The 23,591-nt window shown below is 42.9% G+C and overlaps 1 protein-coding gene across 1 annotated transcript in view; it reads right to left on the bottom strand.

Annotated features, from left to right (window-relative positions):
- Positions 1 to 23,591, bottom strand: part of cfap54 (cilia and flagella associated protein 54) — a 147,171-nt gene that overhangs the window by 24,948 nt on the left and 98,632 nt on the right. The window contains exons 40-48 of the mRNA XM_045224515.1: positions 19,057 to 19,263; positions 18,304 to 18,391; positions 17,993 to 18,169; positions 16,727 to 16,793; positions 16,349 to 16,534; positions 16,080 to 16,166; positions 15,868 to 15,987; positions 15,701 to 15,754; positions 743 to 887 (exon numbers count right to left, since the gene is read on the bottom strand). Coding sequence (XP_045080450.1) covers positions 743 to 887; positions 15,701 to 15,754; positions 15,868 to 15,987; positions 16,080 to 16,166; positions 16,349 to 16,534; positions 16,727 to 16,793; positions 17,993 to 18,169; positions 18,304 to 18,391; positions 19,057 to 19,263 — 1,131 coding nt within the window. The remainder of the gene's footprint in view (positions 1 to 742; positions 888 to 15,700; positions 15,755 to 15,867; positions 15,988 to 16,079; positions 16,167 to 16,348; positions 16,535 to 16,726; positions 16,794 to 17,992; positions 18,170 to 18,303; positions 18,392 to 19,056; positions 19,264 to 23,591) is intronic.

Raw genomic sequence — 23,591 nt, 5'->3', positions numbered from 1 at the left:
TGCACAGAGATACCATGATGAGATCCTGAGGCCCATTGTCGTGCCATTCATCTGCCGCCCTCACCTCATGTTTCAGCATGATAATGCACAGCCCCATGTCGCAAGGATCTGTACACAATTCCTGGAAGCTGAAAATGTCTCAGTTCTTCAATGGCCTGCATACTCGCCAGACATGTCACCCATTGAGCATGTTTGGGATGCTCTGGATCAACGTGTACGGCAGCGTGTTCCAGTTCCTGCCAATATCCAGCAACTTCACACAGCCACTGAAGAGGAGTGGGACAACATTCCACAGGCCACAATCAACAGCCTGATCAACTCTATGCAAAGGAGATGTGTCGCACTGCATGAGGCAAATGGTGGTCACACCAGATACTAACTGGTATTCTGATCCACACCCCTACTTTATTTTTAAAGGTATCTGTGACCAACAGATGCATATCTGTATTCCCAGTCATGTGAAATCCATAGATTAGGGCCTAATGAATTTATTTCAATTGACTGATTTCCTTATATGAACTGTAACTCAGTAAAATCTTAGAAATTGTTGCATGTTGCAATTATATTTTTGTTCAGTGTAGATAGGCTATGTATAGTGTAATTCTTGTTTATTGATGTGTTCATGCAGGGCTAATCTGCAAAAGAGACTGTGGTCTTAGCATAGTCCCTGCTTAAATAAAGGTTAAAAATAAAATCTGGAGGAAAAAACATCTGTTAGAGTGAGTGACTACCGTATTGTTACCTTGGGGTTCAGGCAGGGAGTGTATGGTGGAGCTGAGGGCCAGTATGAGCTGTACTCTGGCCAGGGTGACATGCCTGCTCAGTCTGGAGCCATACAGAACACTGGCCTCTGTGCCCAGACGACGGTTCACTAAGTCCTCCAGGGCCTGAACATAGGATACAGATAGACAATCAAACATACACTACCATAAGATACACAGCAGACACACACACTACAGTCAGATACACACACAACCATCAGATGCACACACTACCATCAGATACATACACTACCATCAGAGGTTAAATTGGTCCGGGTCCCGCCGGGGCTGAGACGCGGCACCTATGATCCAAATGAGAGCCAGGCGGAGCTGACATCCGGTACCTTTGATTATGCGAATTTTGAATTATCTAATGAAAGATTGTTGTCCACATTTAATTTTCCTCAGCCAACAATACGAGTAAGCATCAGCAACCCCATAGTAGAATAGCTTACCTATTCAATTGGTCAGCTCGTATTAATATCCCGCACAGGGAAAGAAACATGCACGCCCAGTCATTGTACAATATTCTTAATGCAGTCGCGGTGAAACACACCTTTGAAAGCAGTTTTGATGGTCACTGTTAAAAGAGGAGAGTCACAGGGCTTTCTAGTGTTAAATCTCAAATCCCAAAAATGTGTGAACTGCACCATTTTAGAACCAGAATTTTTAGCAGTGGCATGGTTTATGTGCGTTAGCTCTGGCCATTGGTGATGAATACATAGGGGAGACCGGGGCTAAATATACCACGGGTCAGGTGTAACAGGTAGTCCTACATTAGATTTACAGTACATGAGCCTTGGCTGAGTGCCAGTGGACTGTTTTTTGCAGATACAAAAATTTGCAGATACACATACTACACACTAGGGGTGTAATGGTTCACCAAACCCACAGTTCGGTACGTATTGCGGTTTTGGGGTCACGGTTTTGGAGTCACAGTTCGATTCGGTTTCGGTACAGCAGGAAAATGAAATACCAAAAATTACAGTAGTTATTTTTTGTTTATTTAAGAAAATACAAAGTGTTGGTATTCCTGAATCCAATATATGATCATAAGTCATACAATGCCTGATGAGAGGATAAAAATCAGGAATACCAACACTGTATTTTCTTACATGAAAACACACGATTACTCATCAACAACACAAAAATTAAGTGCAATATGCGTGTGAAATCAATTTGTAAACATGGCTCAGACATTGTATTGGCCTATGCTATAATCTTTTCTTACAAAGAGAAAAAGATGTGGACTTGTGTGACTCTCATAAAAAGGGTATGTCTGTAGCACGGTACTTCTCATCTCCGACTCCGGGGTAATGTGATGGGCTGTCACTACGTAGCTCTCTGTAGCCCTGGAGGTCCATCCATCTGTAGTAAGCGCAACACAGGTTGCATTGGCTAATTCATTGACAACTTCAGATTTAGCTTGCTTATGTAGGGCGAATACTACCTGTTTGCTGTAATGGGTGCGAGAAGTCGTAACGTGGCTCGAGCACATTCACAAGGTGCTGAAATCCCCTATTCTTCTTAGTTTGTTTTCACATATAGTCCTCTTTAAAATAACCGATCTCAGTCATCTGTAACCCTTTCCTGCAGTGGAATGACCAAAGCGCCCTCTAGCGGCCTCATCGGTGGAATGTTATAATTTTTTTAAAATAATTTCATAATTCATAAACGTAATTATTTTTTGCAGAAAATCCGGTGTTTACATGTTAAACGGTTTTGTTATATTTCAATCTTCTGTGATATACACTACATGGCCAGAAGTATGTGGATACCTGCTCGTCGAACATCTCATTCCAAAATCAAGGGCATTAATATGGAGTTGGTCCCCACTTTCCTGCTATAACAGCCTCCAGTCTTCTGGGAAGGCTTTCCACTAGATGTTGGAACATTGCTCCAGGGACTTGCTTCCTTTCAGCCACAAGAGCATTAGTGAGGTTGGGGACTGATGTTGGGCGTTTAGGCCTGGCTCAGAGTCGGCGTTCCAATTCATCCCAAAGGTTTCAATGGGGTTGAGGTCAGGGCTCTGTGCAGGCCAGTCAAGTTCTTCCACACCGATCTTGACAAACCATTTCTGTATAGACCCTCGCTTTGTGTACGGGGCATTGTCATGCTGAAACAGGAAAGGGCCTTTCCCAAACCGTTGCCACAAAGTTGGAAGCACAGAATCGTCTAGAATGTGACAAATTTTTCAAAAAAAGTGAGGTGTCATCCGCCAGTTGGGATATCTTGATCTCTCTGGCCTGGAATGTAATCCCTTCAAATTGACTTTGATAAACTAATGAGCATAAGGTTTGAGAAACTAACAAAAATAAAAAAAGGTGAGATCGGACAACCTTGTCGTATTTCTTTGTAAATGTTAAACCTTGAGGATGTTCCATGACAGAGTTTGATACAGCTATTGGTACCCTTATACAGAGTTCTAATAGCGTCAACAACAAAAAATTCAAATGCTTAAGACAATCAAAGATAAAATTGTGACTTATGGTATCAAATGCTTTCTGAAAATCCAATAATAAGATGACAGTGGAGTCATCCAATAGATCACAATATTTAACCAAATCTAACACCAGCCTCAGATTATTAGATATATAGCACCCTTTCATAAACCCTGATTGACATTCATCAATCAGATCATTCAAGCACAACTTTAACCTTTTCGCAAAGATTGAGGCTATAATTTTGTAGTCGTTATTTAGGAGTGTGATTGGATGCCAATGATCAATAATTAAGAGATCCTTTTGTGGTTTAGGTATAAGAGTAATAACCCCTTGTTTCAGAGAGGCAGGTAGTTATCCCTTCTTTATAGCCTCTTTAAAGGTTTCAAGTAAGAATTGTGCTATTTCTTCAGAGAAGGTTTTGTAAAATTCAGAGGTTAATCCATCACAACCTGAAGACTTGTTATTTCTTAATTGAGCAACCCCATATTGGATGTCCATAATGGATAAATGTTCACAACAAGAACGATTTAATTCTTCACTAACAGAGTTAACATTCTCTATAGAATCAAGAAGATCCTTAGAGTCACTCAAACTGTTATCTAAGGAGTAAAGATTCTCATAAAACTTAGTGGTAAAGTCTGATACCAACTCTCTATCCTCAGAGGTTACCCCATTAATCTTAAGTTTCCGAAGTATGTTGAGTTCCCCTCTCCTCTTTTCCAAATAAAAAAGTATCTAATGTTCTTTTTGACTTTTATAAGCCATTGTTTTCTGGATCTTATGTATCTAGTTGATTTAGTAAATCATTCCATTTAGTTTTTTTTTTCATTAAGACCAAGATGCTCAATCTCTGTGATATCAGCAATTTTCTTAGAGAGGTCAGCTACCTCACATCTCCTTCTTAAAGCAAGCCGTTTCCCGTAAGTAATACAGGCTGAGCGGATTTTAAATTTCAGCAGTTCCCAATATTTCCCATATTCTGCATTAGAGGTAGCTAAATTCCAGTAAACAGAAATTAGATTCTTAATCACATTTTTTAAATCATCATGCAATAACAATGAGTTATTCAATTTCCAATAACCACCAGAGTATTTCTTATCATCATTACTGCACATTCCTACAGTCAGCCATATGACTTTATGATCCGTCAGGACTGCAGGCAGTATTTTTACCTCTACAGTGTTGGGCTCAAGACTAGAGGTTATCACCCACAAGTCAATTCTTGATTGTAGTGAACAATCTCTATTACTCCATGTGTACTGTTTCTCTCCAGGGTTTTTAACTCTCCATATGTCAATTAAGTCCAGGCTTTGGCAGAAATTCACCAATTTGTTCACACCAATGTTAGGCCTATGGGGCAATCTATCAGTCTCATTATAATAAACCATGTTAAAATCCCCACCAACTATAATCTGACTGGATGGACATTTTCTCAGAAGACTTTTATCGAATTTCCTCAATTTCCTCTAGAAGTAAGTTATTTGGAGGACTAGAACAGTATCCATATACCTTACACAACACAAATAATCTGTCCATGTGGTTGATGACCGTAAACAAAAATGTCCCTTTGAAATTGTGTGCTAAAATTGCAACCCCAGATGAATGATTAGTTCCGTGGGCCAAGAAAATGTCACTGTCCCACTGATTTAAAAAATATATATAATCCTCTTTGCATGAATTTGTTTCTTGAACGAATACAAGATCTGCGTTGCAGTTCTTACAAAAAAAAAGAAGAAGCTTTTCTTATCCCCCTGGCATTGATTGACATAAACTTCAAATCCATATATACAAAATAGAAAGGAAAATCCTATGCAATCTCAACTCTACCCTCTCTATAAAAGGTACTTCATATATGTATTAACATAACTCTTAACTTGTAAACCATAACACCAGAATTCAAAACTAGAACTCTCAGTTTGTTGTGGGGAATGGGCTACCTTTTAAGCCTACCGGCGGAGCAAATCAACCCGGTCAAATTTATTTTCCATCGGCGAAAAAGGCTCTGATTTCCCTGTAGTTTGCACCCCTTCCTTGATTTCGGGCCTGTTGGACGAGAGGCCACAACTTTGCCTTTGCTGCCTTGTCTGCTGCAGTCAGGTCCTCACCGAATCTACATTTTCTCTCTTTCAGAAAGGCGCTTTCCTTTGCTTTCTTCCAAACTGCATCTCTCGCTGTGTGGAAAGTAAACTGGATGATGATCGAGCGGCTGCCGATGGCATCTTGCTTCTTCCCAATACGATGAGCGACATCCACAGCCATATATCCTTTGGGGAAGTCCGGAGCCACACGGTTACAGATGTCACTTACTATGCCCTTCACATTCTCACCCTGGTCCTCGGGGACACCGTAAAGCCGTAGCCCCCCACCTTCTCCGGTATCGCTATGCTGCCGACAAGCGCTCTTGCATGTCGGCGATAGTCTTCTCCTGTGCAGTGCATTTATCAGAGGTTGCAGTGTTTGCACGTTTAAGCTCTTCTATACTCTCGTATGCATGATTCAGAGATGTCTCAAGGTCAACGATTTTTTATGTGTTTTTCGCTTATCATTTTCTCCAGACCATCGGCTCTTTCGTTTATCTTTGCAGTGACAGCATCGATTATGTTGACCTGGAGTTCACGCAAAGACAATTCTTTCTGTGTGTTTTTGGGTGCAGGACTATTGGCTGGAGTTTCTGAATCAACCGAATGTCCAGATTCCTCCATTTCTTCTCCTGAGGAGTTTCTCTCCAGTGTATGAGTGGTCAGCTAGCAACTGCCTTCTCCTCCCTTTGCTCTTTTGCCCATATTTTTTTCTCCCATTTTGCCAAGTTTCAGATCAAATTAGCGGTCTACTGAGCGTTGTTCTCTGTTGTGTTTACTATAAACCGGGTTTTGTTACATTTAAGTAAATTTGAGATGGATAAAAGTTAAGGTTACTCGGAGCAAGATAAAATCCTGTCTGCACTCGCCGCCATCTTCGAAAACCTTCCATGCCAGCTTGTCTACAAATGTTTCCTACCAACTATATGGTTAGATTACCTGTTACAAAGTGCTCTGAGCACACTTTACTAAGCTTGGTAGGCTGAACATCTTTTCTGTTGATTCTAGCAAGCCACAAACAGTACGCTCGCTCAGTTCCTCAGTTTCTTTTCCCTCATGTTTTCGCACAGTTGGGATGCTATAAAAACGAATTCCTGCCTTTGAAACAAAACGACTGGAGCCTCTATCCAACACAGACATAGTTGAATCCCGTAAATCCAACAGACTACACTTTTTAACTATACTTTTTTGTAAGGTAAGTAAAAGTATTTCTGCTCAAAATAAATGTTATCTTCAGATATTAAAATAAAGTTTAAACTCGACAACAACAACAGTGTAGAGTCCCGTGGCCCCAAAAACCCAAAGTCCCTGGATTGGCCCAAAATGTAACAAGCCTTATGATTGGCTAATCTAGCCAAGTCACCAAGGTCACATGTACAGTTCACATGCACAGGAGAGTAAAATAATGAAGTGGAAAGTACATAACAGAATTCAACCAACATGACTCAAATGATTGCCCTGTAGTATCTCTTTCAAATGGGGACATAAAATAAAAAAATAAGTGTTTGCGATACAAAAACGACATAGACTCAACATCAAACTGAATTAAACCATAGTGTTTCTAATACAGTTGAAGTCGGAAGTTTACATACACTTAGGTTGGAGTCATTAAAACTCATTTTTCAACCACTCCACAAATTTCTTGTAAACAAACTATAGTTTTGGCAAGTCGGTTAGGACATCTACTTTGTGTATGACACAAGTCATTTTTCCAACAATTGTTTACAGACAGATTATTTCACTTATAATTCACTGTATAACAAATCCATTGGGTCAGAAGTTTACATACACTAAGTTGACTGTGCCTTTAAACAGCTTGGAAAATTCCAGAAAATGATGTCATGGCTTTAGAAGCTTCTGATAGGCTAATTGACATCATTTGAGACAATTGGAGGTGTTCCTGTGGATGTATTTCAAGGCATATCTTCAAACTCAGTGCCTCTTTGCTTGACATCATGGGAAAATCAAAAGAAATCAGCCAAGACCTCAGAAAAAACATTGTAGACCTCCACAAGTCTGGTTCATCCTTGGGAGCAATTTCCAAATGCCTGAAGGTACAACATTCATCTGTACAAACAATAGTAAGCAAGTATAAACACCATGGGACCATGCAGCCATCATACCGCTCAGGAAGGAGACGCGTTCTGTCTCCTAGAGATGAACGTACTTTGGTGCGAAAAGTGCAAATCAATCCCAGAACAACAGCAAAGGACCTTGTGAAGATGCTGGAGAAAACAGGTACAAAAGTATCTATATCCACAGTAAAACGAGTCCTACAGTGAGGGAAAAAAGTATTTGATCCCCTGCTGATTTTGTACGTTTGCCCACTGACAAAGAAATGATCAGTCTATAATTTCAATGGTAGGTTTATTTGAACAGTGAGAGACAGAATAACAACAACAAAAATCAATGTAAAAAATATTATAAATTGATTTGCATTTTAATGAGGGAAATAAGTATTTGACCCCTCTGCAAAACATGACTTAGTACTTGGTGGCAAAACCCTTGTTGGCAATCACAGAGGTCAGACATTTCTTGTAGTTGGCCACCAGGTTTGCACACATCTCAGGAGGGATTTTGTTCCACTCCTCTTTGCAGATCTTCTCTAAGTCATTAAGGTTTCGAGGCTGACGTTTGGCAACTCGAACCTTCAGCTCCCTCCATAGATTTTATATGGGATTAAGGTCTGGAGACTGGCTAGGCCACTCCAGGACCTTAATGTGCTTCTTCTTGAGCCACTCCTTTGTTGCATTGGCCGTGTGTTTTGGGTCATTGTCATGCTGGAATACCCATCCACAACCCATTTTCAATGCCCTGGCTGAGGGAAGGAGGTTCTCACCCAAGATTTGACGGTACATGGCCCCGTCCATCGTCCCTTTGATGCGGTGAAGTTGTCCTGTCCCCTTAGCAGAAAAACACCCCCAAAGCATAATGTTTCCACCTCCATGTTTGACGGTGGAGATGGTGTTCTTGGGGTCATAGGCAGCATTCCTCCTCCTCCAAACACGGCGAGTTGAGTTGATGCCAAAGAGCTCGATTTTGGTCTCATCTGACCACAACACATTCACCCAGTTCTCCTCTGAATCATTCAGATGTTCATTGGCAAACTTCAGACGGGCCTGTATATGTGCTTTCTTGAGCAGGGGGACCTTGCGGGAGCTGCAGGATTTCAGTCCTTCACGGCGTAGTGTGTTACCAATTGTTTTCTTGGTGACTATGGTCCCAGCTGCCTTGAGATCATTGACAAGATCCTCCCGTGTAGTTCTGGGCTGATTCCTCACCATTCTCATGATCATTGCAACTCCACGAGGTGAGATCTTGCATGGAGCCCCAGGCCGAGGGAGATTGACAGTTATTTTGTGTTTCTTCCATTTGCGAATAATCGCACCAACTGTTGTCAGCTGCTTGGCGATGGTCTTGTAGCCCATTCCAGCCTTGTGTAGGTCTACAATCTTGTCCCTGACATCCTTGGAGAGCTCTTTGGTCTTGGCCATGGTGGAGAGTTTGGAATCTGATTGATTGATTGCTTCTGTGGACAGGTGTCTTTTATACAGGTAACAAGCTGAGATTAGGAGCACTCCCTTTAAGAGTGTGCTCCTAATCTCAGCTCGTTACCTGTATAAAAGACACCTGGGAGCCAGAAATCTTTCTGATTGAGAGGGGGTCAAATACTTATTTCCCTCATTAAAATGCAAATCAATTTATAACCTTTTTGACATGCGTTTTTCTGGATTTTGTTTGTTGTTATTCTGTCTCTCACTGTTCAAATAAACGTGTCATTAAAATTATATACTGATCATTTCTTTGTCAGTGGGCAAACGTACAAAATCAGCAGGGGATCAAATACTTTTTTCCCTCACTGTATAATGACATAACCTGAAAGGCTGCTCAGCAAGGAAGAAGCCACTGCTCCAAAACCGCCATAAAAAAGACAGTCTACGGTTTGCAACTGCACATGTTTGGCCATTATGACCATCGTTATGTTTGGAGGAAAAAGGGGGTGCTTGCCAGCCGAAGAACACCATCCCAACCGTGAAGCACGGGGGTGGCAGCAAAATGCTGTGGGGGACCTTTGCTGCAGGAGGGACTGGTGCACTTCACAAAATAAATGGCATCATGAGGAAGGAAAATTATGTGGATATATTGAAGAAACATCTCAAAACATCAGTCAGGAAGTTAAAGCTTGGTCGCAAATGGGTCTTCTAAATGGACAACCAAGCATACTTCCAAAGTTGTGGCAAAATGGCTTAAGGACAACAAAGTCAAGGTATTGGAGTGGCCATCACAAAGCCCTGACCTCAATCCTATAGAACATTTGTGGGCAGAAGTGAAAAGGCGTGTGAGTGCAAGGAGGCCTACAAACCTGACTCAGTTACACCAGCTCTATCAGGAGGAATGGGCCAAAATTCACCCAACTTATTGTTGGAAGTTTGTAGAAGGCTACCCAAAACGTTTGACCCAAGTTAGATAATTTAAAGGCAATGCTACCAAATACTAATTGAGTGTATGTAAACTTCTGACCCACTGGGAATGTGATGAAATAAATAAAAGCTGAAAGAAATCATTCTCTGTACTATTATTCTGACATTTCACATTCTTAAAATAAAATAGTGATCCTGACTGACCTAACACAGGGAATTTTTACTAGGATTAAATGTCAGGAATTGTGAAAAACTGAGTTTAAATGTATTTGGCTAAGGTGTATGTAAACTTTCGACTTCAGCGGGAAGGGTTCTACTAAGGTATATGGAATTGTTTTAAGAAGGTCATAGCAATGATCATTTAGCTATTTGATTTTGAATTTTAAGACCCCTTCAAGTATAAAAAAAAAATAATAATAATAAAAAAAAAGGCCTTACTGCTATTAGCCCATACAAACGCATTGAATAACAGATTCACTACATGGAACAACAGATAGTCCCCCAAAAAATCAAAAGTGAGTTTGTTCTATGAAACATAAGCTATTTTTAAAAAAACATGTATTTAACTCCTTATTTTGGGCACTAAACTGTCTCCATATACAGTGCATTCAGAAAGTATTCAGACCCCTACACACAATACCCCATAATGACAAAGCAAAAACAGGTTTTTAGACATTTTTGCAAATGTATTAAAAATAAAACATTGAAATATTACATTTACATAAGTATTCAGACCCTTTTCTCAGTACTTTGTTGAAGCACCTTTGGCAGCGATTACAGCCTTGAGTCTTCTTGGGTATGAAGCTACAAGCTTGGCACACCTGTATTTGGGGAGTTTCCCCCATTCTTCTCTGCAAATCCCCTCAAGCGCTGTCAGGTTGGATGGGGAGCAACGCTGCACAGCTATTTTCAGGTCTCTCCAGAGATGTTCGATCGGGTTCACGTCCCGACTCTGGCTGGGCCACTCAAGGACATTCACAGACTTGACCCGAAGCCACTCCAGCGTTGTCTTGGCTGTGTGCTTAGGGTCGTTGTCCTGTTGGAAGATTAACCTTCACCCCAGTCTGAGGTCCTGAGTGCTCTGGAGCAGGTTTTCATCAAGGATCGCTCTGTACTTTGCGCCATTCATCTTTTCCTCGACCCTGACTAGTCTCCCAGTCCCTGCTGCTGAAAAACATCCCCCACAGCCTGATGCTGCCACCACCATGCTTCACCGTAGGGATGGTGCCAGGTTTCCTCCAGACGTGAGGCTTGGCATTCAGGCCAAAGAATTCAATCTTGGTTTCATCAGACCAGAGAATCTTGTTTCTCATGGTCTGAGAGTCTTTAGGTGCCTTTTGGCAAACTGCAAGCGGGCTGTCATGTGCCTTTTACTGAGGAGTGGCTTCCGTTTGACCACTCTCCCATAAAGGCCTGATTGGTGGAGTGCTGCAGAGATGGCTGTCCTTCTGGAAGTTTCTCCCATCTCCACAGAGGAACTCTAGAGCTCTGTCAGAGTGACCATCGTGTTCTTGTTCACCTTCCTGACCAAGGACCTTCTCCCCCGATTGCTCAGTTTGGCCGGGCGGCCAGCTGTAGTAAGAGTCTTGGTGGTTCTAAAATTCTTCAATTTAAGAATGATGGAGGCCACTTTGTTCTTGGGGATCTTCAACGCTGCAGAAATGTTTTGGTACCCTTCCCTAGATCAGGGCCTCGACACAATCCTGTCTCGGTGCTCTACGGACAATTCCTTCGACCTCATGGCTTTGTTTTTGCTCTGACATGCACTGTCAACTGTGGGACCTTATTTAGACAGGTGTGTGCCTTTCCAAATCATGTCCAATCAATTGAATTGACCTCAGGTGAACTCCAATCAAGTTGTAGAAACATCTCAGGGATGATCAATGGAAACAGGACGCACCTGAGCTCAATTTTGAGTCTCATAGCAAAGGGTCTGAATACTTATGTGAATAAGGTATTTCTGTTTTCTATTTTTAATACATTTGCAAACCTTTCTAAAAACCTGTTTTTGCTTTGTCATTATGGGGTATTGTGAGTAGTTTGATGAGGGGAAAAAACAATTTAATCCATTTTAGAATAAGCATGTAACGTAACAAAATGTGGAAAAAGTCAACAGGTCTAAATAATTTCAGAATGCACTGTATACTTTCATACATTTTTTTAACTGGTACCGGGGGACTTTCAGGCGAGTCTTGTGAGGCCTGTGAGCGTCCTAGAGCAAAACAACCAACATGTACAGTACAAGTCAAAAGTTTGGACACACCTACTCAATCAAGGGTTTTTCTTTATTTTTACTACACTGCTCAAAAAAATAAAGGGAACACTTAAACAACACAATGTAACTCCAAGTCAATCACACTTCTGTGAAATCAAACTGTCCACTTAGGAAGCAACACTGATTGACAATACATTTCACATGCTGTTGTGCAAATGGAATAGGCAACAGGTGGAAATTATAGGCAATTAGCAAGACATCCCCAATAAAGGAGTGGTTCTGCAGGTGGTGACCACAGACCACTTCTCAGTTCCTATGCTTCTTGGCTGATGTTTTGGTCACTTTTGAATGCTGGCGGTGCTTTCACTCTAGTGGTAGCATGAGACGGAGTCTACAACCCACACAAGTGGCTCAGGTAGTGCAGCTCATCCAGGATGGCACATCAATGCGAGCTGTGGCAAGAAGGTTTGCTGTGTCTGTCAGCGTAGTGTCCAGAGCATGGAGGCACTACCAGGAGACAGGCCAGTACATCAGGAGACGTAGAGGAGGCCGTAGGAGGGCAACAACCCAGCAGCAGGACCGCTACCTCTGCCTTTGTGCAAGGAGGAGCAGGAGGAGCACTGCCAGAGCCCTGCAAAATGACCTCCAGCAGGCCACAAAAGTGCATGTGTCTGCTCAAACGGTCAGAAACAGACTCCATGAGGGTGGTATGAGGGCCCGACGTCCACAGGTGGGGGTTGTGCTTACAGCCCAACACCGTGCAGGACGTTTGGCATTTGCCAGAGAACACCAAGATTGGCAAATTCGCCACTGGCGCCCTGTGCTCTTCACAAATGAAAGCAGGTTCACACTGAGCACATGTGACAGACGTGACAGAGTCTGGAGACGCCGTGGAGAACATTCTGCTGCCTGCAACATCCTCCAGCATGACCGGTTTGGCGGTGGGTCAGTCATGGTGTGGGGTGGCATTTCTTTGGGGGGCCGCACAGCCCTCCATGTGCTCGCCAGAGGTAGCCTGACTGCCATTAGGTACCGAGATGAGATCCTCAGACCCCTTGTGAGACCATATGCTGGTGCGGTTGGCCCTGGGTTCCTCCTAATGCAAGACAATGCTAGACCTCATGTGGCTGGAGTGTGTCAGCAGTTCCTGCAAGAGGAAGGCATTGATGCTATGGACCGCCCGTTCCCCAGACCTGAATCCAATTGAGCACATCTGGGACATCATCTCTCGCTCCATCCACCAACGCCACGTTGCACCACAGACTGTCCAGGAGTTGGCGGATGCTTTAGTCCAGGTCTGGGAGGAGATCCCTCAGGAGACCATCCGCCACCACATCAGGAGCATGCCCAGGCGTTGTAGGGAGGTCATACAGGCACGTGGAGGCCACACACACTACTGAGCCTCATTTTGACTTGTTTTAAGGACATTACATCAAAGTTGGATCAGCCTGTAGTGTGGTTTTCCACTTTAATTTTGAGTGTGACTCCAAATCCAGACCTCCATGGGTTGATACATTTGATTTTCATTGATCATTTTTGTGTGATTTTGTTTTCAGCACGTTCAACTATGTAAAGAAAAAAGTATTTAATAAGATTATTGCATTCATTCAGATCTAGGATGTGTTATTTTAGTGTTCCCTTAATTTTTTTGAGCAGTGTATTTTCTACATTGTAGAATAATAGTGAAGACATCAAAACCATGAAATAACACATATGGAATCATGTAGTAACCCAAAAAGTGTTAAACAAATCAAAATATATTTTATATTTGAGATTCTTTGCACACTCTTGGCATTCTCTCAACTAGCTTCACATGGAATGCTTTTCCAACAGTCTTGAAGGAGTTCCCACATATGCTGAGCACTTGTTGGCTGCTTTTCCTTCACTCTGCGGTCCAACTCATCCCAAACCATCTCAATTGGGTTGAGGTTGGGTGATTGTGGAGGCCAGGTTTTCTGATGCAACACTCAATCACTCTCCTTCTTGGTCAAATAGCCCTTACACAGCCTGGAGGTGTGTTGGGTCATTGTCCTGTTGAAAAACAAATGATAGTCCCACTAAGCCCAAACCAGATGGGATGGTGTATCGCTGCAGAATGCTGTGGTAGCCATGCTGGTTAAGTGTGCCTTGAATTCTAAACAAATCATTGACAGTGTCACCAGCAAAGCACCCCTACACCATCACACCTCCTCCTCCATGTTTCACGGTGGGAACGACACATGCAGACATTATCCGTTCACCTACTCTGTGTCTCACAAAGACACGACGGTTGGAACCAAAAATCTCAAATTTGGACTCATCACACCAAAGGACAGATTTCCACTGGTCTTATGTTCATTGCTCGTGTTTCTTGGCCCAAGCAAGTCTCTTCATCTTATTGGTGTCCTTTAGTAGTGGTTTCTTTGCAGTAATTCAACCATGAAGGCCTGATTCACGCAGTCTCCTCTGAACAGTCAATGTTGAGATCTGTCTGTTACTTCAACTCTGTGAAGCATTTATTTAGTTAACTCTAATGAACTTATCCTCTGCAGCAGAGGTAACTCTGGGTCTTCCTTTCCTGTGGCGGTCCTCATGAGAGCCAGTTTCATCATAACACTTGATGGTTTTTGTGACCGCACTTGTAGAAACTTTCAAAGTTCTTGAAATGTTCCTGATTGACTGACCTTCATGTCTTAAAGTAATGATGGACTGTCGTTTCTCTTTGCTTATTCGAGCTGTTTTTGCCATAATATGGACTTGGTCTTTCCCCAAATAGGGCTATCTTCTGTATACCACCCTTACCTTGTCACAACACAACTGATTGGCTCAAACGCATTAAGAAGGAAAGAAACTCCACAAATCAACTTTTAACAAGGCACACCTGTTAATTGAAATGCATTCCAGGTGACTACCTCATGAAGCTGGTTGAGAGAATGCCAAGAGTGTGCAAAGCTGTCATTAAGGCAAAGGGTGGTACTTTGAAGAATCTCAAATATAAAATATATTTGGATTTGTTTAACACTTTTTTGGTTAATACATGATTCCATATGTGTTATTTCATAGTTTTGATGGCTTCACTATTATTCTACAATGTAGAAAATAGTAAAAATAAAGAAAAACCCTGGAATGAGTAGGTGTGTCCAAACTTTTGACTGGTACTGTACGTGTTCGTGAGAGTCTCGCTTAACCACAGAGGGGTCATTTTAGTTGGGACGCTACACACAGAAGTTGGCAGATTTGCTGTACCGACTTCAGACGAGTCCCAAGACGCTTGTGGGGGTCGAAGAGCAAAACAGAGAACACCATCATGTTCATGAGAGTCTCATCTTTCCATAGTGGGTCATAGTTTGTAGGCCAAACCGTTCAGAAGCTACAGACGATTATGTGAGAAGACCGATTTTCGGGATGTCTCATGGCCTGATAAACACCTCTTTGGCTCTGTCACCTTTCACCGCAGATGCGTAAGTGCGACATTGGCGGATGCGGTGGATTGAGACGCATCCAGAGCAAAAAAACTAATATCTATAGCTTAAACTGACAGATTTGTATGGGGATTTGTTAAATTATGCTAATTAGATTTCCACGGGGGGGCGCGGACATCGACTCTAGGGGGTTTTAACAGGATATTACATGTGTACCGTTACACCCCTACTACTCACTACCATTAGATACACTAAAGTCACACACAGTACAGAACACAGGGCACAGATACACAGTCACACACAATGTTAGAGCCATACAATGAAAACTTACAATTTTTTGTTTTTTTATAACACATTTCTTTACTACAACCTTACCCTACCTGCATGTTTGCAGAGTCCATGAGAGACTTGTTGGTGAAGAACTTTCTGAACGTCTGTAGATCAATAAAATCAATCATATACAAATTCTGTTCAAAGAACATGCTGTATTAACTGTGTGAGAATGTGTGTGTGTGTGTGTGTGTGTGTGTGTGTGTGTCAGTAGTACCACATGTTTCTCTATGCCGCTGTAACATCCATGGGGCAGTGGGATCTCCTCTCCCTGAGTCATCTGGGATGTCTCCTTCATGGCCTGACAGTACTGCCCCAGCTCTGTCAGCACCTTCACCTGCACACAGTAGAAATACACATATCCTAACGGGCACACACATACACAGTACATACAGTGGAATCACATGTAACTGAGGTATTCATACCAACCTTCAGTATCCTTCCTTTAATGGTGAGGTGTGGGTCTCGGCACACAGTCCCCACAAAATGCAGGTAGAGAGCCAGCATAGGCAGGGCCTGTAACAGCAGAACACAGAGTCATGGAAACCAATAGCTAACTTTCTTGAGATGGCTACTAAACTCCCTGGTCAGATGCTTGGTTAATTCAAAATCAAAAAGAAGAATACATTGCCAGTCATGCCTCATAAGTAGTGCACTAAATAGAAAATAGCCATTTCAGATGCAGTCTGTGTATGTACTGTGAGATGGTGTCCTGAGGTGTAGAGCCAGTGGCAGAGGAAGTCCAGGCTGGACACAGTGGTTCCCAGGTGTCCTCGGTCCGGTTCAGAGAACAGGTCCAGACCAGGAACCAGCTCCTCTCCTACAGTATAGGATGAGTACTGCAGGTCACTCTGTGGGTGGGGCAGGGAGGCACGCAGGAGACACTGGTGGAATAGACACACACAGGACATGACTAACTACACCGGTGGTCACCCTGGTCCAGGAGACATACAGGGTGGGCAGGCTTTTGTTCCAGCCAAGCACTAATCTAATTCAACTAATCATGGTATTGATCAAGTTTATTAGATGAACAAGATGTGCTAGTACAAACACAACATGTTAAACACAGACAATACCTTGAAAAGCTGGGCAGATAGGAGGCAGCATTTTGTGCGCTGACTGATATTAGAGGTCAAGGCATACCTGTTGGTCAAAACATAATGAGGTCACGGTGACATTAGACCCCTTGACTTTTTCCACATTTCGTTACGTTACAGCCTTATTCTAAAATTGATTAAATAGTTTTTTCCCCTCATCAATCTACACACAATACCCCATAATGACAAAGCAAAAACAGGTTTATTGAAAACCTTCACCCGAGTCTGAGGTCCTGAGCGCTCTGGAGCAGGTTTTCATCAAGGATCTCTCTGTACTTTGCTCCGTTCATCTTTCCCTCGATCCTGACTAGTCTCTCAGTACCTGCCGCTGAAAAACATCCCCACAGCATGATGCTTCCACCAACATGCTTCACCGTAGGGATGGTGCCAGGTTTCCTCCAGACGTGACGCTTAGGATTCAGGCCAAAGAGTTCATTCTTGGTTTCATCAGACCAGAATCTTGTTTGGTCTGAGAGTACTTTAGGTGCCTTTCGGCACACTCCAAGCGGGCTGTCATGTGCTTTTTACTGAGGAGTGGCTTCCGTCTGGCCACTCCACCATAAAGGCCTCATTGGTGGAGTGCTGCAGAGATGGTTGTCCTTCTGCAAGGTTCTCCCATCATCGGGTTCTTGGTCACCTCCCTGACCAATGCCCTTCTCCCCCAATTGCTCAGTGTGGCCGGGCGGCCAGCTCTAGGAAGAGTCTTGGTGGTTCCAAATGTCTTCCATTTAAGAATGATGGAGGCCACTGTGTTCTTGGGGACCTTCAATGCTACAGAAATGTTTTGGTACCCTTCCCCAGATCTGTGCCTCGACACAATCCTGTCTCGGAGCTCTACGGACAATTCCTTCGACCTCATGGCTTGGTTTTTGCTCTGACATGCACTGTCAACTGTGGGACCTTTTAAAGACAGGTGTGTGCCTTCCCAAATCATGTCCAATCAATTGAATTTACCACAGGTGGACTCCAATCAAGTTCTAGAAACATCAAGGATGATCAATAGAAACAGGATGCACCTGAGCTCAATTTCGAGTCTCATAGTCTGAATACTTATGTAAATAAAGTATTTCAGTTTTTTTATTTTGTGTGTTGATTGATGAGGATTTTTATTTATTTAATCAATTTTAGAATAAGGCTGTAACGTAACAAAATGTGGAAAAAGTCAAGGGGTCTGAATACTTTCCGAATGCACTGTATACTGTACTTAGCTACTAAAGTTGGTACAAACTTTACTCAGAGACTCACTGTGCGATCTTAGCGGTCAGTAAAGCTCCCTGCAGACAGCCCCAGACTCCAGCCTGCCTCAGGGTGGGTTGGTGTTGGAGGGAACCTGTACCCCACGACACCCCGTCCCATGAGTCTAGCACCCCAGAGCTCTGCAGGGCACAGTCCACTGCCTGGCTCCAGTAGAAATGAGCTGCCCTTGGGTTACAAGCAGAATCACACAGAATCAGAAAAAACTTTGGTATTTAACAATTTTATATATAATCATGTAGACATACAAATTAAACACAATACAAATAGTACTGTACATTATGAGTACGGTCTTATCTTACCTTCTGTTTCCATTATAATAGTGCAGGTTTCCCAGGTCATGTAGAGCCTGTACCCTGAGAGAGTCATGGTTGTTGGCCTGAAGGTATTCTAGATTGAGGTAAAAAATCATCATGAAACTTTTTTTTTTTTTTTTAAACACACCCAGAAACAAATATCCAGCACAATCAGACAGATCAATCACAACCATTTTTTTGCGGATACAAGTGGAATATGGGTCTGATGACAGTTACTGGTTTTGTGAGGCTAACGGGTAGACTAGTGAACAGCAATAGAGTGGTGAAGAGTAACAGCGTGACCTTGACTATAGCTATGTTAGTGGCACAGCGGTCTAAGGCACTGCATCGCAGTGCTGAGGCGCCACTACTGCCTGGGGCTGTGTCCCAGCCGGCCGTGACTAGGAGCCTCATAGGGTGCCGCACAATTGGCCCAGCGTCGTCCGGGTTAGGGGAGGGTTTGGCCTGGGGGGCTTCCTTGGCTCATCGCGCTCTAGCAACTCTTGTGACGGGTCGGATGCCTGCAAGCTGACTTCGGTCGTCAGTCGAACAGTGTTTCCTCTGACATATTGGTATGGCTGACTTACGGGTTAAGCGAGCAGTGTGTTAAGAAGCAGCGCAGTGTTGTGGGTTATGTTTCAGGGGACGCATGTCTCGACCTTTGAGCCCGCTGCAGCAATGAGACAAGGTCGTAAACTACCAATTGGATATCACAAAAATGTGGCAAAAAATAAGTGATATATGGGTAATGTCTCTTACGTATGGAGTTGCTATAGGAGTTGATGACGGTGTGTATCTGGTTGGGGGCCAGAGGGCAGCCGTAGACAGAACTCAGGGTGCTGTAGTCCTCAGTGGTCAGGTCTGGAGGGCCGATGGACGGGGCAGTGCACACCGTCACGTTAAAGTCCACCCTGCCATGACCCTGAGCCTGGCTACTGTTCTCCTTACAGAATGGAACCTCAAACACTGGCACAAAGACACAGATGTCCGTTTCATAGGCATAGTTTCAAGCATGCAGTGAAATCAGTTAAGACAAATAATACTTTTCCACAAAAATAGTGTAGCAACTGTAAATTGTCTTCATTAGGATTTGCTAAGCTGAGAACCTGGTGTATAATTTACGCTAATTTACGCTAATTTATATACACTGAGTGTACAAAACATTAGGGACACCTTCCTAATACTGACTTGCACCACCTTTTGCCCTCAGAACAGCCTCAATTTGTTGGGGCATGGACTCTACAAGGTGTCAAAAGCGTTCCAAAAGGATGCTGGCCCATGTTGAGTCCAATGCTTCCCACAGTTGTGTCAAGTTGGCTGGATGTCCTTTGTGTGGTGGACCATTCTTGATACACACGGGAAACTGTTGAGCATGAAAAACCCTGCAGCATTGCAGATCTTGACACAAAACAGTGAGCCTGGCAACTACTACCCTACCCCGTTCAAAGGCACTTAAATGTTTTGTCTTGCCCATTCACCCTCTGAATGGCACACATACAGTGCATTCGGAAAGTATTCAGACCCCTTGACTTTTTCCACTTTTTGTTATGTTACAGCCTTATTCTAAAATTGATTAAATTGTTTCCCCCCCCTCATCAATCTACACACAATACCCCATAATGACAAAGCAAAAACTGGTTTTTATAAATAAAATAAAAAATTAGAAAAATGAAATATTACATTTACATAAGTATTCAGACCCTTTACTCTGTACTTTGTTGAAGAACCTTTGGCAGAGATTACAGCCTCGAGTCTTCTTGGGTATGACGCTACAAGCTTGGCACACCTGTATTTGGGGAGTTTCTCCCATTTATCTCTGCAGACTTGACCCGAAGCCACTCCTGCGTTGTCTTGGCTGTGTCCTTAAGGTCGTTGTCCTGTTGGAAGTTGAACCTTCACCCCAGTCTGAGGTCCTGAGTGCTCTGGAGCAGGTTTTCATCAAGGATCTCCTCTCTGTACTTTGCTCTGTTCATATTTTCCTCGATCCCTGCCACTGAAAAACATCCCCACAGCATGATGCTGCCACCACCATGCTTCACCGTATGGATGGTGCCAGGTTTCCTCCAGACGTGACTCTTGGCATTCAGGCCAAAGAGTTCAATCTTGGTTTTATCAGACCAGATAATCTTGTTTCTCATGGTCTGAGAGTCTTTAGGTGCCTTTTGGCAAACTCCAAGCAGGCTTTCATGTGCCTTTTACTGAGGAGTGGCTTCCGTCTGGCCACACTCCCATAAAGGCCTGATTGATGGAGTGCTGCAGAGATGGTTGTCCTTCTGGAAGGTTCTCCCATCCCCACAGAGGAATTCTGGAGCTCTGTCAGAGTGACCATCTCGTTCTTGGTCACCTCCCTGACCAAGGCCCGTCTCCCCCGATTGCTCAGTTTGGCCGGGCGGCCAGCTCTAGGAAGAGTCTTGGTGGTTCCAAACTTCTTCCATTTAAGAATGATAAAGGCCACTGTGTTCTTGGGGAACTGCAATGCCACGGAAATGTTTTGGTCCCTTCCCCAGACCTGTGCCTCGACACAATCCTGTCTCTGAGTTCTACGGACAATTCCTTCAACCTCATGGCTTGGTTTTTGCTCTGACATGCACTGTAAACTGTGGGACCTTATATAGACAGGTGTGTGCCTTTCCAAATCATGTCCAATCCATTGAATTTACCACAGGTGGACTCCAATCAAGTTGTAGAAACATCTCAAGGATGATCAATGGAAACAGGATGCACCTGAGCTACAATTTGAGTCTCCTATTAAAGGGTCGGAATACTTATGTAAATAAGGTATGTCTTTTGTTTATATTTAATGCATCTGCAAAAATTTCTAAAAACCTGTTTTCGCTTTGTGAATATGGGGTATTGTGTGTAGATTGATGACGAATTTATTTTATTTTATCCATTTTTGAATAAGGCTATAACGTAACAAAATGTGGAAAAAGGGAAGGTGTCTGAAAACTTTCAGAATGCACTGTACACAATCCATGTCTCAATTGTGATTCATTTCAGGAAACTTTTTTTTATCAAAATACGTTTTTTGGCAGAAATGCCTTCTGGAATATGTGAACTTTCATGTGCCTTAATAACAAACGTGTATGCCATCTCTAAATAAGAATAAAATGGTAAAATCATGAGCCTAGATGGTTTAACCACGGAAAAAGACAGGAACCTTCCCGCTAGCCATGATTGGCTGAGATAATGGATGGGCTCGACATACCGAGAGATGAGTTCGGATTGATCTGCCATGTAGCATGCTTCCATCTATAACATAAGACTCAGTATGTGTAGGTCATTCGTATGTGTAGGTCCTTCTTTCTAACGTGGCTTTAAAAAAAAAGATAATACAAAAAGGACTGAGTTTTCAAATCAGTGGAATGCGTGGTGGAAGCAGAGTATGATAGTTAAGGAGATGGAGAAAATGCAGGTGTTTGATTGCAAATGCGGAGGAAGTGGAAAAGAGAACACAGAAGGCTGTTGTATAAAACACCTGTCTCCGGATTACATCTTCAAACTAAGGGCAACCATGGCATCCGTGACAGAGAGGGAGAAGCGTTCATCCATGTACAGTGCCTTGCAAAAGTATTCATCCCCCTTGGCGTTTTTCCTATTTTGTTGCATTACAACCTGTAATTTAAATTGATTTTTATTTGGATTTCATGTAATGGACATACACAAAATAGTCCAAATTGGTGAAATGAAATGAAAAAAATTACTTGTTTCAAAAAATTCTAAAAAATAAATAATGGAAAAGGGGTGCGTGTATATGTATTCACCCCCTTTGCTATGAAGCCCCTAAATACGATCTGGTGCAACCAATTACCTTCAGAAGTCACATAATTAGTTAAATAAAGTCCACCTGTGTGCAATCTAAGTATCACATGATCTCATACACCTGTTCTGAAAGGCCCCAGAGTCTGCAACACCACTAAGCAAGTGGCACCACCAAGCAAGTGGCACCATGAAGACCAAAGGAGCTCTCCAAACTGGTCAGGGACAAAGTACAGATCAGGGTTGGGTTATTTTACATTTTTACATTTTAGTCATTTAGCAGACGCTCTTATCCAGAGTGACTTACAGTTAGTGAGTGCATACATTTTTCATACTGGCCCCCCGTGGGAATCGAACCCACAACCCTGGCGTTGCAAGCGCCATGCTCTACCCACAGAGCACCATTAAATCCATTATTAAAAAATGGAAAGAATATGGCACCGCAACAAACCTGCCAAGAGAGGGCCGCCCACCAAAACTCACGGACCAGGCAAGGAGGTCATTAATCAGAGAGGCAACAAAGAGACCAAAGATAACCCTGAAGGAGCTGCAAAGCTCCACAGAAGAGATTGGATTATCTGTCCATAGGACCACTTTAAGCCATACACTCCACAGAGCTGGGCTTTACGGAAGAGTGGCCAGAAAAAAGCCATTGCTTAAAGAAAAAAATAAGCAAACTCGTTTGTTGTTCGCCAAAAGGCATGTAGGAGACTCCCCAAACATATGAAAGAAGGTACTCTGGTCAGATGAGACTAAAATTTAGCTTTTTGGCCATCAAGGAAAACACTATGTCTGGCGCCAACCCAACACCTCTCATCACCCCGAGAACACCCCGAGATGTTTTTCATCGGCAGGGACTGGGAAACTGGTCAGAATTTAAGGAATGATGGATGGCGCTAAATACAGGGAAATTCTTGAGGGAAACCTGTTTCAGTTTTCCAGAGATTTGAGACTGGGATGGAGGTTCACCTTCGAGCAGGACAATGACCCTACGCATACTGCTAAAGCAACACTCGAGTGGTTTAAGGGGAAACATTAAAATGTCTTGGAATGGCCTAGTCAAAGCCCAGACCTCAATCCAATTGAGAATCTGTGGTATGACTTAAAGATTGCTGTACAAATCAAATCAAATCAAATTTTATTGGTCACATGCGCCGAATACAACAGGTGCAGACATTACAGTGAAATGCTTACTTACAGCCCTTAACCAACAGTGCATTTATTTTAAACAAAAAAAAGTAAGAATAAAACAACAACAAAAAAAAGTGTTGAGAAAAAAAGAGCAGAAGTCAAATAAAGTGACAGTAGGGAGGCTATATATACAGTAAAATAAAGTGACAGTAGGGAGGCTATATATACAGGGGGGTACCGTTGCAGAGTCAATGTGCGGGGGCACCGGCTAGTTGAGGTAGTTGAGGTAATATGTACATGTGGGTAGAGTTAAAGTGACTATGCATAAATACTTAACAGAGTAGCAGCAGCGTAAAAAGGATGGGGTGGGGGGGCAGTGCAAATAGTCCGGGTAGCCATGATTA

This window comes from Coregonus clupeaformis, chromosome 13, assembly GCF_020615455.1.
Source record: "Coregonus clupeaformis isolate EN_2021a chromosome 13, ASM2061545v1, whole genome shotgun sequence".
In the NCBI taxonomy this organism is placed as follows: Eukaryota; Metazoa; Chordata; class Actinopteri; order Salmoniformes; family Salmonidae; genus Coregonus; species Coregonus clupeaformis.
This window is presented reverse-complemented; position numbering and strand designations above follow the sequence as displayed.